At 39.9% G+C, this 18,151-nt stretch overlaps 3 protein-coding genes across 3 annotated transcripts; all 3 read right to left on the bottom strand.

Moving 5' to 3' along the window:
- Positions 1 to 8,271: 8,271 nt before the first annotated feature.
- LOC131322513 (vicilin-like seed storage protein At2g18540) lies at positions 8,272 to 12,141 on the bottom strand. Its single transcript, XM_058353856.1, has 4 exons — positions 11,973 to 12,141; positions 11,616 to 11,872; positions 11,457 to 11,574; positions 8,272 to 8,388 (listed from the first exon to the last, which is right to left on the bottom strand). Exons 2-4 carry the CDS (start codon positions 11,867 to 11,869, stop codon positions 8,332 to 8,334), a joined length of 429 nt encoding a protein of 142 aa, XP_058209839.1. The 5' UTR covers positions 11,870 to 11,872; positions 11,973 to 12,141; the 3' UTR covers positions 8,272 to 8,331.
- Positions 12,142 to 12,181: 40 nt separating this feature from the next.
- Positions 12,182 to 15,047, bottom strand: LOC131323793 (uncharacterized). Its single transcript, XM_058355634.1, has 4 exons — positions 14,689 to 15,047; positions 12,788 to 13,047; positions 12,484 to 12,687; positions 12,182 to 12,391 (listed from the first exon to the last, which is right to left on the bottom strand). The coding sequence occupies exons 1-4, from the start codon at positions 14,801 to 14,803 to the stop codon at positions 12,182 to 12,184; spliced, it is 789 nt and encodes a 262-aa protein (XP_058211617.1). The 5' UTR covers positions 14,804 to 15,047.
- Positions 15,048 to 15,622: 575 nt separating this feature from the next.
- LOC131323794 (uncharacterized) lies at positions 15,623 to 17,596 on the bottom strand. The gene is made up of 4 exons (XM_058355635.1): positions 16,995 to 17,596; positions 16,609 to 16,914; positions 16,445 to 16,532; positions 15,623 to 16,360 (listed from the first exon to the last, which is right to left on the bottom strand). Exons 1-4 carry the CDS (start codon positions 17,594 to 17,596, stop codon positions 15,623 to 15,625), a joined length of 1,734 nt encoding a protein of 577 aa, XP_058211618.1.
- Positions 17,597 to 18,151: the final 555 nt, after the last annotated feature.

The following is an 18,151-nucleotide window of genomic DNA, read 5'->3' on the forward strand; positions in this document are numbered from 1 at the left end:
ACGGTATGCGTTCATCGCGCGATTGTTCTACTGGGCCGATCGCCAGATTTGGCCCAGGGTCCAGGCCCATTCGTGTGTATTGCTTCAATAAAATCCAAGAGCCTTATTCAGGCTTCGCGATTGGATCCCTTTGCGACGATCCATCCGTCCCATTTCAATCAGCGACGATCCATCCGTCCAATTTCAATCAGCGACGATCCATCCGTCCCATTTCAATCAGCGACGATCCATCCGTCCAATTTCAATCAGCGACGATCCATCCGTCCAATTATCAATCAGCGACGATCCATCCGTCCCATTTCAATCAGCGATGATCCATCCGTCCAATTATCAATCAGCGACGATCCATCCGTCCCATTATCAATCAGCGACGATCCATCCGTCCAATTATCAATCAGCGACGATCCATCCGTCCCATTTCAATCAGCGACGATCCATCCGTCCAATTATCAATCAGCGACGATCCATCCGTCTAATTATCAATCAGCGACAATCCCTCCGTCCAATTTCAATCAGCGACGATCCGTCCGTCCAATTATCAATCAGCGACCGTCCAATTATCAATCAGCGACGATCCATCCGTCCAATTATCAATCAGCGACGATCCATCCGTCCAAATATCAATCAGCGACGATCCATCCGTCCAATTTCAATCAGCGACGATCCATCCGTCCAATTATCAATCAGCGACGATCCATCCGTCCCATTTCAATCAGCGACGATCCATCCGTCCAATTTCAATCAGCGACGATCCATCCGTCCAATTATCAATCAGAGACGATCCATCCGTCCAATTTCAATCAGCGACGATCCATCCGTCCAATTTCAATCAGCGACGATCCGTCCGTCCAATTATCAATCAGCGACGATCCATCCGTCCAATTATCAATCAGCGACGATCCATCCGTCCAATTATCAATCAGGGACGATCCATCCGTCCAATTTCAATCAGCGACGATCCATCCGTCCAATTATCAATCAACGACGATCCATCCGTCCCATTTCAATCAGCGACGATCCATCCGTCCAATTTCAATCAGCGACGATCCATCCGTCCAATTATCAATCATAGACGATCCATACGTCCAATTTCAATCAGCGACGATCCATCCGTCCGAATTCATATCAGCAATCAATCTGCTCCCCAATCCGTTGGTGCACGGTATTTGTATATACTTACTAGCACTTTTCGTTTAAATCGACTTTTGGGTAGATTGGATGGGTGTCTAGAAATCTTTGACGTTACCCGTACCAGCCAATGGTGCTCCGCGTGCCGTCAAAGAGGGACTACTGTAGACACCCCAATCTAACTTCCCGATCGTTTTACTTTCTTCTTCGGTTTCTTGATTCCCCAATGATGAATCAGGTCGAAAACAGTCTCGAGAACTTGGAATGGCTTGAGTTTGGCATGTGAGGAGCCCATCCTTAGCCCTTAAAACCTTTAATCAGAACCTGGACCTTGGTTTGAATGTCGCGCGACAATCCAGGACCCTCGCGCGATGGTTCGTCTGCCAGGTGGGGGTCAAAGTCAAAGCTTTGACCACTGACCATCGCTGGGTTGGCTGGACCCTCGCGCGATGGTCTCACTTCATCGCGCGATGGTCAACACCTGTCATTTTCACCCAGATTGCGTGGTGGTCAGGGGGCTACAGGCCTATGTGACCCCGTTTTCTCGGCTGAACAGCGTTCTGGGGGGGCTCCCCTTACACCACCTCACCCCCCATTCTCCCATCACCTTTGCCACCCACTCCTCCACCAAGCATTTGTAACCAGCATTGTTGGCTGGTTACAAGGCCTTGGTTAGCCATCCACTAACCCCTTCTTTCTATAAATACCCCCCCCCCCCCCTGCATCCTTGCAAAGGGTTACAAAAAGCTCTCTCCAAGAAAGAAGAAGGCAAACTCAAGCACAAACACCTCACACCACTCAAACCCACATAATCACCCTCCAAATCTCACCATCTCATCATTCAAGCCATCTCCAAGACACTCAAAGCAAAGGTATAATATCTTTCTGCTCACTGTTCGAACCCCTGAGGGGAGCTGGCAGGGTCAAGGCTGGTAATCGATACCAGTTCTGGCCCTAAAGCTAGCAGGGTTTCAAGAGCCGTTACCTGGAAAACCCTCGCGCGATGGTCCCATACACTCGCGCGACAATTATGTTTGCGTGAGATTGGACCACGTGGGGAAGGGATCCTGGTCTTTGAGTTTCTTGTTGTGTTTTTAGTCATTTTGCAAGTCTTTCAGAAAGTATTAGCTCACTGTTTTGCATGTTGAAAATCATTCTTGAGCTTAGTTTAGAGCACCTCTTGGTTTGGAATGCTCTTGGGATGCTCCTGAACATGTCTCAGAGCCCTAAGTATGCAAAGCAATTCCTGGAAGTCCAGTCAGAACAATCGCGCACCTGTATCACTCTGTCGCACGATGGTTCTCTCTCTTCCAGGGACTGCCCTTGCGTAAGCAGCTTGGCCTTGGCCTCTGTTTAGACACCCCCACTGTTTAGGGGTTGCATTTTCATAATATTTCCATCTGTTGGCTGTAATATTGTTTACTTTCAAGTACCCATAAACTGCTTGGTTTGCACCTGGGTGAGCACTGGTCCTTCCAGAGCCCAAAAGGGGGTGAAATTCAAACCATTGGTAAAGCGTCAATGCTCGCGCGAGTATATGGTATTGTCGCGCGATGGTTTGCTTGCATGCGGATGAACTCACGCATGCAAGCCGGCTGTTCGTTTGTGACAAAATCATACACAACGCTGTCTTGATGTATGATCGACATTTTGAACTTCATTCCATTTATTACTTGTCATCTCATTCATCCATGCTATATATCACATCTTGCAAACTGTTGCAGTTTTAATCCCTTAAACTGTTCCCCCGCCCTAAATGGCTAAAAATTGATTAATAAAACAGAATCGCAAACAAATATTTTTCGCAAATGCTTAAGTAGAGACCGATCTCCGGATTGGGCGAGAGGGGTGCCATAAAACCCTTCCCCTCTCGTAACCCGGCTCCCGAACCCAGATATGGTTATGACGGACTGGTTCCTTAACTTTTTCAAATCAAATAGCGCGACAAGTGCTTCGAAATACGGTTCCTTGGGTGTCGGACCTTCAAACCCGAGTGGCGACTCTGTATTTTGCGAGCGCTTGCTTCCCCGCTCGCGCTCCCTCGACCCGGGCATCTCGCGTCTCGGAATCCGAAAATTCCGAAGGGCACGCTGCCCACAATTTCCAACATCAATAGCAAGGCACATACAAATATAAAATGCAAATTATAATCAAATTCAACTTACAATTGGGTATCCAAAATAACCATCAATTTGCATAAATAGTTTACCTTTTTTTACAAAATTACTTCCCAACTATCCATATTACTACTATTTGTGCAAAAATCTACAACTTGAGTTGGGATCTATGGAAACAACATAAAGTTAATCCCTCAAATAGCCATGTTCTTGCCATCATTTTGTGCAAAAGTCTTTCAAATTGAACTGAGATCTTCAAAAACAAAATAAATGTAGATCCCAACAACTTCCATATGTACCACCCTGCATGAAAAAATAAAAACATGATGCGCATTTTTACCTTAATCAAATATGCATTTTTATCTTATCAAATTTGCATAACTAATCAAGATAATTGAAACAAAAGTAGGAAAACAAAAATCGAAACAACCGTTGTCTTCTACAAGCCGAAATCGAAACAGAAGTAGGAAAACAAAAATCAACGAATGCTGTGTTCCGTTTGGTTGCAGGAAAACGAAGGAAAAGAAACAAAAGTCAAAGAATTTGAAATCACAAAACATCCATACCCAAAAAAAAAAAATGTCACAATCAATTATACCTAACTGAAAAACTACATTTGACTGCTTGAAACTCAAAAAAGAAAAAAGAAAAAGTAGTTTCTATTTTGCTTGGGGCGGTTTCTCGGTAACCAGACAGAGACGCGGATGGAGAAAGAGCAACTGAATGATCATGACGGAAATAATACTACTAAACACAAAGAAAATCTAAGCAGAAGAAGATTTGTACTTACAGTGGAGCGATAAATGACCTAGAACACGAGAGAATCGTACATAACAGGGTTTAGTAAAATTTACATTTTGAAGTTTATATGTGAAGCAGAAGCTTTCGATTTAAATAGAGACGGAGGGAAGGAATGGAAAACGGGAACAATGGGTGTTACCTCTGTAATTCTTCCCTCCAATGGTGTAGTCGAGATTTCGAGTTCAGAGTTGAAGAGAGAGAGAGAGAGAGAGAGAGAGAGAGAGAGAGAGAGAGAGAAAATGCAATCTTAAAATGGAAAAGAAAAGAGTAAAGTAAAAGAAAGAGGAGGGAAAAGAACGTTATTTTTGGGGGAAAAGGAGGGAAGGGAAACGAGGGAGGTTAGTTTTGTCATTTCAAGAGAAGAGCCTTCCACCTGCCAAAACTCTGTCACAAAACGTACAAAAGTAAAAAGCAATGGTCAACCCAAAGGGCTGACGGTAGAATTCTCCATAAATGTTTAGTTGTAAAGTATGGGGTTGGTAGGATAAGGATATATCTACTGAGTGTCGACTCACGACGTTTTTACGCTAGGTACCGAGGAAGAGTAGTATGTTCAGCCTGAGGAACAATTCCCCGTCGAAGACCTCCCGAACTAGGAAGGGGAGTTTATAGAACCGTGGGTGAACTACTAGATGATGCTCTGTTTATTTTTAGTATTGTAATTAATTTCAATCCCAAAAGTGTTTTACACAATTGTCAAACTCTATTTTGTTTCAGAATATGTAAGACCTAATTATGTTGACTTAAATTTTAATGATTAAAAGACTTCCGCTGTTTAACTCTATCGTTTATTTAAATTTTTTTTTTGACATTAAACTAGTTTTAAAAAAAAAAATTAATTAACGTTTCCGAAAATTGGGGCATTACAGCTGCTGACCGGACTTCGGCACATAAAACGACCAAAGCAATCAACCATGGGAGCCGCATCCACCTCACCACAGCTGGACTGGACCACCACTGATCAAAATCGCCATCTTCACCGATCATTTTTGGAAATAGGGAAACCTGCAAAACAAAATTAGAGACGAAACTAGCTACACTTCCAAAGCCCCAAACCGCCGCCCTCCACCACCACACACCCCGGACAGATCTACACCACCAACACCACCGCCAACCTTTGCACAAGACGGGCCACCCAACGCCGCTAGGCATCCGAAAGAGACCGGGGAGACCTCCGGCCGGAGGTGACAGCAGCCGCCCCACCCTCCCACGTAGAGGAGAGCGGTGACCCAAAACACAAACGATAAGAAGAGGGGAAAGGGGTTTGAAATTGGAAGAGGAGGAGGAGGGAGAGAGGTAGCAAAGGGGAGAATAGGACAGGGGAGCCCGGGGGAGGAGGGACGGAGGCGCCGCCCCCCGGCGGCGGCGGCCAAAGGAGGAAACCCTTGAGAGAGAGAGAGAGAGAGCTTTCCTTTGTATTTGTTGGGCTTATTTCTCCTCTTCCTCATTTTTTAATGTGTCACAAACGAAAAAGAGCAAATACTAAGATTAGTAATAAGTAAGAAGGGAAAAGGTTGCACAATGTAAACCAGGGACTAAAAATCCATAAATCTTGCATGGGAAGTCTTCCTACTGGTAAGTGATGTTTTAAGCTTGAACCATGGTCTCATAATCTGTAAAAAAGATCCAATGAAGGTGACATTGATTTCGCTATGGAACGATACACAAACTAAAGCACATTCATGAAAGAATTTGTAACATCAGCACAATATGATAATGCATCTATGCAGATACATCCTTTGCTATTAGTCAGCCATGGCCACTTTTACAAATCTTGTTCCCACTCTGTCCGTTATTTTCTTTTTTATTCTTTTAATTTGTTGTACTGCAATTCCTCTGTTTAATTTAAGGAACGTAGAGCAACCAACATCAACGACAATAACTATAAAAGTCTGTTTTGAATATTAGAACCATTTAGAACTCAAAAAATCCAAGCATCACACGTTGAACAGTGAATTATAAGTAGAAATTAACTTACTGAAATTACCATCAGATGTTAGGTAGCCACTCGGATGGCCTTCATGGTTCGGAATCAGACTATCTGGAAAAAAAATTAAAAAAAAATCCCATAAAATTAACTACCTTAATTGATAAAGTAGTTATTGGATACAAACTTACTTAGTTGATAAAAGAATAAAAATAAAATAGGTACATTTAGTTGATGAAAACTTACCCTATATCAAAAGTTTTGCCATTTTCGCAAAACAGCCAGACTGATATATTAAGTCAATAAAGTAAATAACTTCAATCTGAAACCAATAATATTATGGATATAGAGATTGGGGTTTAGAAAAACACTAACTTCATCAATCGTAGACTCCTCCACGGTAAAAAAAACTGACATGTGCCTCGACGGTCTACTTCATGCCTATATAATAGGAAAGCCGAGACTGTTTTCTCACAACTTGGATGTGTTGCGAGGATAGGTAAGTTTGTGAAATGGAAAATTATACTCTTTCTATCCCAATTTGTTGGGCCTATTTTGACTTTCACATAATTTAAGGACAGATCATAATTACATTGACTTTATGTCAATTTTACCATTTTATCCCTTTGTAACTTATGACTTTTTATCAACTTTCTTTTCATGTCATTAATTTGCTCCACTTTCCTTTCAAATCAAGTTCAAATTTTGAATTTCAGAGGGAGAATTGACGGGTAAAATGGTTATATAGACATTTAAAATTGAAAAGTTTTAAAACAAGAACATCATTTTGGGACATCTCAAAAAAGAATAAGAGTACAACAAAGTGAGATGGAGGAAGTAGTATACAACGATCGATACTAATACTTATAAACGAACCATCAATGCCATAGATGTTTCTTTGTGGGAGGAGGGCGCAAGGAGAGCTGCTAGGGGAGGGGACAATACATGTGGCATGGAGAGAGAGAGAGAGAGAGAGAGAGAGAGAGAGAGAGAGAGAGAGAGAGAGAGAGAGAGAGAGAGAGAGAGAGAGAGAGAGAGAGAGAGAGAGAGAGAGAGAGAGAGATTTTGGATTCAAACTTGGATTTGCCAATTACTTTGTAATTTTTCTCAACAAGTTTAAAACAGATTTTTGATCATTAGCACTAGATTCCAGAAAATAGTTACATCTTATTTCTAACAATTGAGTTGCATATTACTCCCTCCGTCCCTAAATGTTTGGCACTTTTAGGAGTTCTTACTTTTAAGGAAGAAATATTATTATATTGTGCAAAAATCAAGTGTCCCATCTTATCCTTTTAGTGTACTTTGAATAGTACTTAAAAATTTGAATTTGAAATTTTGTGCCCAAAAGAAAAGGGTAACATGGGAAGTTTACTATATTTTACTTTTGACTTTTCAAAATGGACAAATTATATGGGACAATAAAAAGCATGAAAGTGCCAAACATCACTACAAGAAAAAACACCATTCCCGACTAAAGGTTTAGTCGGCAATTGTACATATTTTAGTCAGCAAAACACTTTCCCGACTAAAAATTTTGGTCGGCACATTAGTCGGTGGAAGAAGGTCGGCAAAGGTAATTGCCGACTAAAAAATGTTTAGTCGGCTAAAGTATTTACATTTACCGACTAACATCTCCCGACTAAATACTTAGTCGGCACTTGTATTTAGTCGGCAAAGATCGGACTATTTGCCGACTAACGTTTTAGTCGGCGAATGTGCTAAACATGGCCGACTAATTGTTTAGTCGGGGATATATAACCTTTTGGCCGACTAATAATTTAGTCGGGGAATGTTTTACCTATTGGCCGACTAATTATTTAGTCGGGAGATGTGCTACGTAGTTGTCGACCAATTGTTTAGTCGGGGAATATATTACCTATTTGCCAACTAATTATTTAGTCGGAAAATGTTTTTAATTATCACCGACTAAATTTTAGTCGGTAAATGTCTTTTCAAATCAACTAATTTGTGACCTATTAGCGACTAAACTTTAGTCGGAAAATGTTCCATACCAATTTATCATTCCAAATTTTTTTACAAATTTTTTCCATATTATTATTCCCTATAAATTTCAACCAACAATCATTAAACGCACAAAATTGCCAATCTAATGCAATTAATACTTAATAAAAATTCCAAGAAATAAATACAAACTTTTATAAATAAAGGTGTCCACCAAATAGTTAAAAAACAACTTGTATCCAAATTCCTAAAGTGCAAAATAACACATCCACTGTAAGGGGGAAAAAAAAATTCAAGCTCAATAACAAAATATATCCAAACCTTGTGAACACTCAACTTCAACAAACGGATAACCCAAAAAAATCCAAGCACGTCCACAACCAAAATCCAACGTCAATCTTCATAATCAATAACCAACATCCTGCACGATACTCCATTAAAACGCCGTCCCTGAAAAAAAACCCAAAAAAAAAGAACAATTTATCATTAGTATTTAAAGTTTCATTTTTCTACTTCATCCTTGAACTATCAAAATGACCTATTTCGTCCTCGAACTATCCATATCCCACCTTACTTGGTCCATAACCTAACGCCATCCAATATTTTGGATGGCAAACCCAACAAAAAACTGCACTATGGCAGAACTGAAATTCCACCTTCCCAACACATTTGGCGCCAAGCCAGATGGGTTTTCCTCCATTTTGTGCTCTATATAGACTCACACATGGGGCAAAAAACAAAGTACTCAAATTGCATCTATTTTCCAAGTCACAAACCAAGGTCAAACTCTGGTTCAAAACTGTCAAAAACCAAGTCATTATAGCAAGTTTCCCAGTACTGGAAAGGAAGGGTTGAGCTCAAATTGCCCAAAATCTCTAGCAAGTTCTACATGCATATGGCTGAAGACAGAACTCAAAATATGGGTAATGACATTAGAGAAAATAAAGTTGTACATCATCATTATAACTTAGTTACTCAAGAACTAATGCACTTATACCATTTTTTTTTCCAGTCTTTCCTTTATTGAATCACAATTGTCCGATTTCCTTTATAAGTCTGACTTACAAAAGCCAATTCAACCCTTCATCAGAGTATTGTTTATCAAGTAACAAATATGCCCTAATGCCAAACTATTAGTCATACTAACAAATCTTCGGGGAACTCACACACACCCACGTCACTCCTTCAAACCTCAGGTTATTATCTATTGAATCTCTTTTCATAAATCTCCTTTATGATTCCAACTCGTGGATACTAACCTAGCTTTTCACCAATGTATCATCACTATAACAGTCAAAATATATCTTCCTAGTAAATCATTAAGATAAAAGAAATAATGTTTGACTAAAGGTAGAGCATACAACGCTATCTTTATTTTCGACAACATAGAATTCTCTTTCACACAGCTGGTGGAATGATAATGAAATAACAAAACTTATATTGGTAATGGTAAGTTGTAGCTTAAGTAAAAGTTGTGTGTACATGCGTGTGCGTGGGTGAGAGTACGTGTTGGTACATTCTCGGTTCTCTAACAACTATTTTCTCTTTCTGTCCCATTTGACTAACCAACTTATCATCGAAATATATACCCAACTCATGAGGAGGAGAACCATAATGCGAGAAATGACACGTCGAAAAATAACAACACAACATCAAGACACTCAAACATACATTCAAACCTATCTATCAATTCTCAGGTTAACATCTATCGTACCCTTCTTCGTGTCCCCTTATAGGGATGTAAGCACATTATAGGCATGTAATAACGAACAGCGAATCACATTTTCATTTACTCAAACATGACCCACATATCACATTTGCATCTACACGCCATCTTATTCTAGAGAACAAGTCCAACAAGCCGTCACGAGGTTCCGGTCAGTCTAGGGTGCTTCCTACGTTCAATCTGCCAAGAACTCAGCAAGCTGTCCCTTCGTTCAAAAATTCGAATAAAATAGAACAAGCACTTTACAAACCTCTCATTCACCCCTGTTAAGCAAAATTTTGTTAGGGACGCAATGGTACTCTCGGATTTGTAAATGAAGGTCTACTTCTTGAGTTTTTGAAAGAAACCTCAGTGCTGGTCTTGAACGGACCAGTCCCCAAAAAGTAACCATAACTCACTCAAAACTTCATCAAAATAGATGAGACCAGTTGGGTTTAAAAGTTAACTTCTTTTTCTTGCTTTGTGTGAAAGAATCACTAAAAAATAGGACATGTGGAAGAAATGAGACTGTCTCAAAGTTGAAAGCTTGGAAGAAGGAAAAACAGGGGTCCAAAACTTGTTGGGTTTTACCTACTTCCTCCAAATAAACCATGTTCATAAAAAATCACGCTCATAGTAGATAACAAAAGGCATAATCAGTCCAAAAATCAGATCATTTGAAGGTCAATTGATGCTCTTAAAAATTCGTGCAAAACAAGAATTCTGCAGAAAACAGAGACAAGGTACAAGCCCTTTGCTAGAAGATCACCAAAACCTTGGAAGAACATGCTCAAACACATGGATTATAAGAGCTACTACAAGGACCACGAATTTTATGGATCGAATGACTTTGAATATCAAAACCAATACTCAAGTCAACACATAGCCATGTAAAGAGAGAGGAGAAATCCCTACCTCATGGGTTTTGAGCAACCCAGTGGTGAACATGGAGTTGAAAACATCCATACACAAAAAAGCACAATGCACCCAGAGAATAAGAATGCACGGCAAACACGTGGACAGATTTTTGAACCAAACATCTCTCAGAACCAAATCTATGATACCATGTTCAATCACCAATTGTTCCGAAAGCGTTAGCGGCTACCGCCAACTTATATCAAGTTGCCCAACACCAACAACAGCCTAACAGCCTTGAAATGACGAATGTAAATAATGCATGCATGTAGGAATAAGTTACGCAGAAAGGCAACAAGTTATGGACTGCTAGAGTAATTTTTTCACTTGGTTGGCAATGGTTCAACTCTACAGGTTACACATACTGGTGCAGGTTTGATACCAACTTCTAACCAATACTCTAATGTATCTTAAAGCATCATGGCTGCAAAAAAAAAAACAAAAAAAAAACAAAACCTGATCTTTGGGCAGGACACAAAACATCTACGTCAAGTGAAAATAGATTTTAGGATTTTAGGCTCCAGCTATCAATGTACCCACAATAACTACCCTTAAAATGTCCAGATCAGGATGTCTTCACTGGCAATAGATTTGAAGTCTAAGCATGCCACAAACTTTATACACTAGTTGACAGACTACTTCACGACCATCCAAACACACAAAGTAAATGCAACACATGGGTACTTGGAACTCTTAGCTTCCCAGTCATAAAACCATTGATTATTCAACCTCAAAAGAATTAAAAAAAAATTGAAATTCCAAATTTCCTACTTAGCATCAAAGTAAATTCTAAAAGTGATATTCTCAAGCTACGTACCATAAATTTGAGCCAACATCACCCTGCTCCCATGTTGCCTCATCCACCATTCTGCATTTGGGTCACAAAGCTTTTGAATACCTCCATCTCTTTTAGAAGTATAGACCGCTCCTCATCTTGTCGCCTTTGTGTCTCCTCCCACCGTCTTTTCTCCTCCTCATACTTTTCCTCATGTCGTCTTTGTTCCTCCTCGTGTTGTCTTTGTTCCTCCTCCCTTTGCGTCTTCTCCTCTCCCCTCACGTCTTCTCATCTTCCCTCTCTCTTCTTTGCTCTTCACGAATTAAATCCAACTCATGTTGAAGTTTTTGCAGCTGGTCCTGGCGTGCTGCTGACTGTGAGTTGGATTTGGAAAGATAGGTAGATGGCTTTGGCCCATTCCCTAATCCTCTAATGTAGTTCTTTGTCTTCGACTCCCCGAGGCACTTTATTGAAAGTTCTTCGGCTGATAATGGAGTGCCAGATAGAGCTGCCTCATCACGTATTCCCACCATCATCTCCTATCATTTCGGAAAAAAGAAAACAAACAACAAAGACATAAGGAATGGACTAATTAAAAAGCAGACAACAAAAGTAAAGGATTGAACATTAAATGCATACATGTTTCTCTTGGCATGATGAATTGATCCATTCATTTGTATCTCTCAATCTATATGATGCCTCGAACAAATCACATAAATCGAGCTTCTTTGTTCCCACACTACCCTCATTACTGTTTGGCTCATTACCGTTTCCAGCATCATCATTCCCTCATTGGCAATTCTTTGCTTTTCTTGATCAGCCTAGCATATTCAAATAACCATAGCATATTAACAATCCAACAAATAGCACCGGCAAAAATCATAACAGAATAAGCACAACCATATATCATCAATAGCAGCACTACGAACAAAAGTAAGTACAGCACTATGAGCAAAATGTCTCACCGCAATAGTAATCACGGCAGCAAAGGATCGAGAGCCCATAGTATGACCATACGGTACAGCCTCCCTATTTAATTTGCCAGCTATTTTGCGGGCCTAAAAAAATCATTTGTTAGATATTAAGTTAAAGTTGGAAATGTAACTCCAATAAGTATTCAATTAACCTCTCGTTTTGGATCCTTGAATACATGATTGATCAAGTACTTCCAGTCATCTATGGGGATCTCTTGAAATGGATGATGATATGCATCTAATCCAGCTTCCAATGTCTTTGTATAGAAATTGTTCATTCTCCATTTCCAATCTTTGTATATTAGATTTGCCTTTTCTTGAAAAATTTGCTCAACTAACTCGGTGCCCTCAACGCCATTTTCGGTGACTTTAAATTTGTCCTACGAACATATATGAGAGAATTCACTAACAGAATGCAATCTGCAGTCTTTATATTATGAGGGTGTTATGCTGGTAACCATTCAAATTTGACATTCTTACCCGGACTGCTTGTAGGACAGCACGTTTCAAGTCATCACTAACATCATTCCACGAGGCGTAAAATCCCTGAATAGGACATATCCACCTAATTTGTGTCCCTAGTTCACTTGCCACCTTGTTTGCATTTATTCCACAAAACGCTCTCATTTCTGGCGTCACATAAGCTGAGATCCTCTCCCCTTTATTCTCAGCAATTATCTTTCTAATTCTTTTTCCACATGTTGGCCCTCGCACACACCGCCGCTTTGCTGAAGGTTCACCTGTAAACTAACAGTAAATAAGCCAAGTGGCTACAAGGATCTAAGCCAAGAGCTAAAAGAAAAATGGACGGATTGGGCCATAACAAACACCACATGTTTGGGAGTGAAACACATGGAAAAGAGAGTGATTGACAGCAACTGAACTGGACAGTAGCAGCAGTAAGAAAAGTGATTGGACTCCTAAGCATTACAAAAGTGATATGGAAGTAACGTACAGAACAGCAGCATCCAAAACAGGATTCAAAGCAACAAAATACCAAAGCTGGACAGAAAATGCAGACAAGGAGATACAGACAAAACAGAATAGAAACTGGTAATTACAAGGAGATACAAACAGTCCAGTTCAGAAATGAAAGTGTCCACAACGGTTAACATCAAATGAATACGCTAACCATAACTAACACTACTAGAACTACACAAATGTGCTGACCAAAAGCAGACAAATGCCCATCAATAATACACTTGAAAACAGTAGAAGCGAACCATAGTGCAACTAGCAGAAACAGTAGCAGTAGCAAAAGCAGAATAACAACTACAACAAGTTAGCATTAGCTTGTAGCATAACCTGGACAGAACCATGTGTACTAGTAGCATTAGCTCCACAATGCAACTAGCTGGACATGAAGCATAACCTGGACAGAACCATGTGTACTAGTAGAAGTAAGAATGTACAAGTACACAAATGGGATCCAATACTAAGCCAAGCATTGCAAAAGGTTGAGAACTTTGTGTAATATGCAAGAAAACTTGGGACCGTATGTATGTTTCTGAACAGCTCCAATGTAGTGGATGCGAAAACCAACATGCATAGTGCAGACAAAACAGCATGGAGATCCATCAATTGACACTTCCAATTTGATAGAAGAAAAACATTTTTTGCCTGTCTTAACTATTGTTAACATTAGAAGAACGAATAAAAAGTAAAAGAATGATGGATATATAACTAGCATGGCCAATTTCCCCCCAAAAATGAGCAGGGTCCTCATAGTTCTGCACTTTTTTTTGGTAAAGAAGCCAAATGTCTTTCCAGATGAACCATGACCAATGCAGTTTTTACTTCACAATTATGTCAGCAAGTTTCAAACATTCAGCATATTACATACTTTTTTCTATCGTAGAGCTGCTCTGCGTTCTACAGATGAGTCAGAGAGTCTGATTGTGGCAAGAACTGATTCTAGAACCTTGTATGATTGAAAGTGTCCACAAATCCTCATGCTTACTTCTAATGCTGAACTATAATGGACTCAACTCAAGTTTCGAGGAGACTCTTACGTCAGAAACGTTATGATTTTGTTACAATCAAAACTACATGTTAGAAGCCAATGGACGTGCCACCATAAACAAATAGCTTCCCATACTCTCCTAGCCACAATGCATAGGATAAAGATATGATCAGGCGATTCTCCCATTTAGAGTGTGCAGATTTAACTGAGAATGTGACATCATTGTTGTTTAATGGTCTTATCCACAAGTCTGGTCATTAGTGCTTGTGATCTTTGCATGATCGGCACGTCAATGATTCAAATTCCTCAAATACATGACATGACAGATTCAACTCATACAAAAGGCATGTAGTGAGATACATATAGAAAGGGAGGGAGGGGGAGAGAGAGAGAGAGAGAGAGATACAGGTGCATTAACCTGAAGCACTAGCATGTGTAGAAGGAGATGCAACAGTCAAAGGAGTAGATGTCAGAATCTCTGAAGCGGGTGTTGGAGCTTCTGTTTCAACTCGTACTGCTGCAGTGTTACGCATTGTGCTAGTCAAGTTGGAGGATGCACTGCTCTTTTTTTATCCAGGTGGCATGATGCAATCTGTCAAATTTTGAAACACTCCATTTACATACAAGCATATCAAAGAAGTGAATTATAATGAGAGATATGTAAGACAAACAATGTGCAAATTATGAGGTATGTAGCATATGATAAACAATCAATAACCATATTGCTCAAGAAGTCAATTACACTGAACCTTTGTCACCCATATGTAAGCATAGATGTAGATAAGTCTAGATCAGAAAACAAAATACAATTTTTTTTTTTTGGATAACTCTAGCTAATTGGGTAGCAGTTAAAGCTGCTACAAGCATCATTAAAATCCAGCACTACCAATTGACAAGTAAAGCATAACACCATCAATATCAAAACCATCACAAGCAGCTTCATAGTAGGAGCTGCACTAGTGAAATCTAAATCCAGATTCTTCAAGAACCAAGTATAAGATGCATACACAATTGCATTTCAATCCATCAATAGCACCACATGTAGCTCAACCTGTTAGCATAGAATCACAACTGGCCACCACCAACAGAAACAGATTTAGAAGCAAACACTACTTGAATTCAGCACTAGAATTCTCTACTTGAACACAGCGTGACTAGCTAACCATAAAAGATAGTAGCCACCAACACAAACCTACATCTGATCTTCCAAGGGACATCCCCCAAGGCTAGGAAATGAACAAAATCAATTGAAGTGGACAAATCAATGGGCCACATACAACAGCAAAGTAGGTAAAACTAATTTCAGCAGTTAATCTTAGGTACAAGTAGGGACCACCAAATTTCTTGGTACATTAAGCTTCTATGTCAAAATCATCATCAGAATCACTATGATTTTCTTCCTCTTCTTCATCGTCTAGATCAGCCATTAAGTTTTCTTCATACTCATCGCTATGATCTTCTTCCTCACTAGTAATTGCAGGTTCAATATCATTTCTCCGCAAAGAGGATACGATGGGAGGATCTTCAACGACAATTGTTGGAACCTCAGTAGTTATTTCCTGCTGGAAAACTTCATTGGGAGACCCGCTGGTTTCAAAACTTTTCGTCTCTGGGACATTCCAGATTCCTCGACGGTGAATTCGTTCTACTACTTTCCAATGCTCACCCAACTTGGTATCTGCAATGTAGAAAACTTGTTGGACTTGACTTGGAAAAACGAATGGGTCATCCTTATACCATCGACTTCTTACATCAATACTTGAGCAATGTGCATCAACCCAAAAAAATCTACTACAACCGGAATTGTACCATTCACACTGGAACAAAACAACTCGATGACCGAATAAATAGGTCATTTCCCATACTTTGGTTAAGAAACCGTAAAAGTTTATTGTCTGGCCTTCATGCTCCCCTTCCACTACCACCCCACTATTTTGAGTTGTATGACGGTTGTCCCGTTCAATAGTAAGGAAACGGACGCCATTAGAAATGCACCCTGAATATGTGTTTATTATTGGCCCGGGTCCGTTGGCCAATGACCATAACTCATTAGTTGCTTCTGGAGACCCTTGCTTCCGCAATTCATTCACCTACATTAAAAATTACTATTATGCTACTTTAAATAAACATAGCTTAATGCGACAAATGAGAAAATTCAATTTTGTATGTCTTACATGCCGTTTGAACCACTGAGGAAACTCTTTGCGTTGTCTCTTCGCAATGTCAAATGTATTGCCATTTCCCAACAAATTCTTGTGTATCCTAATTAACATAGAGAATTATGAATGATGATAAAACCACAACCAAATATAGAAAAAAATTTGTAGTAAATACGTACTCTAGATATGGTTCTACTTCAGGGCTATTGTTCAAGACAAACCAATGAGCCATGTCACGTTGGTCAACAGGTACATCAGGTGCTCTCGAGATTATACTAAAGGGACGGATTTGCTGAGTGAAAGCCCTTAACCCCACATCATGCTCACCACCATCGTCATTCCGTTCTTGGCGATTAAACACTGTCTCAATTCCATCGAGATACATGGAACAAAAGGTTGTACATTCTTTACAAACGTAAGCCTCCACAATTGAACCTTCAGGATGAGCTTTATTGCCAACTAATTTTTTCAAAACTCCAAGTAGTCTATACAAAATACCACAGTATTAGGTTATGGTTCTATGATTATAGCTAAATGACACAATTAGTACAATAGGTATACATACCTTTCAATGGGGTACATCCATCGATAATGCACTGGCCCTCCTAGTTTAAGCTCGCGAGGCAGGTGAATAGCCAAGTGTACCATTACGTCAAAGAAAGCGGGAGGGAAAATCTTTTCAAACTTGCAAAGCACAAGTATAATGTTCTCCTGAAGTTTATCCAAATCGCTCTTCCTCACTGTTTTTGAGCACAACTGTTGGTAGAAGCTACTAAACTCAAATAACGCGATTCCAATTTCCTTGTTCAAATAGCCACACATACCAATCGGGAGAAGCCTTTGCAAAAGGACATGACAATCATGACTTTTGAGCCCCGATAGCTTGCCACCACGAGTGTTCACACATTTAGAGATGTTTGCAGCATATCCATCTGGGTACTTGATCGATTTCAAGAAATTGCAAAAGCCTTCTCTCTCTTTCGCTGATAATGTGTACATGGCCGGGGGCTTTTCAAATGACCCATTTGCACGCTTCTTTAGGTGCAACTCCTTGCGTAATTCCTTATCCTCCAAATCCTTGCGTGCCTTTTCCATATCCTTGTTCTTTCCATCTATGCCCAAAAATGTCCCCAACAAATTTTCACATATGTTCTTCCCTATGTGCATGATATCGAGATTCCATCGAAGATTGAGAAACTCAAAGTAAGGGAGCTCAAACAAAATGCTTTTCTTTCCCCAATTCAAATTTTTCTCAAACTCATCTCTTTTTCTTTTATTGTTGTTACTTGGATGTTTCCCAAACGGCTCGTATGTCCCTGAGTTAATTTGTTCTAATATTTCTTGGCCCGACAACTCCACAGGTCTGGTCCTATCCTCAAATTTACCGTTAAAGAGCTTGCTCCTTCGCCAAATGTGGTTCTCAGGTAGCTAGCGGCGCGCACCCAAATATCCAATCTTACTTCTCAACTTAACTGATGAGAAATCACAATTGCAAGTGGGACAAGCCAAATAACCCTTCGTAGACCACCCAGACATCATCCCATATGCAGGAAAGTCGTGGATGGTCCAAAACACACATGCATGCATCGTAAATGTTTTTCCAGTAGAGGCATCATAAGTTTGTACACCATTCTTCCACAACTCTTTCAACTCATCAACTAACGGACGCAAGTAAACATCAATATCTTTTCCAATGGATGATGGACCAGGAATAAGCAGTGA

Source organism: Rhododendron vialii, chromosome 4a, assembly GCF_030253575.1.
Source record: "Rhododendron vialii isolate Sample 1 chromosome 4a, ASM3025357v1".
Lineage (NCBI taxonomy): Eukaryota > Viridiplantae > Streptophyta > Magnoliopsida > Ericales > Ericaceae > Rhododendron > Rhododendron vialii.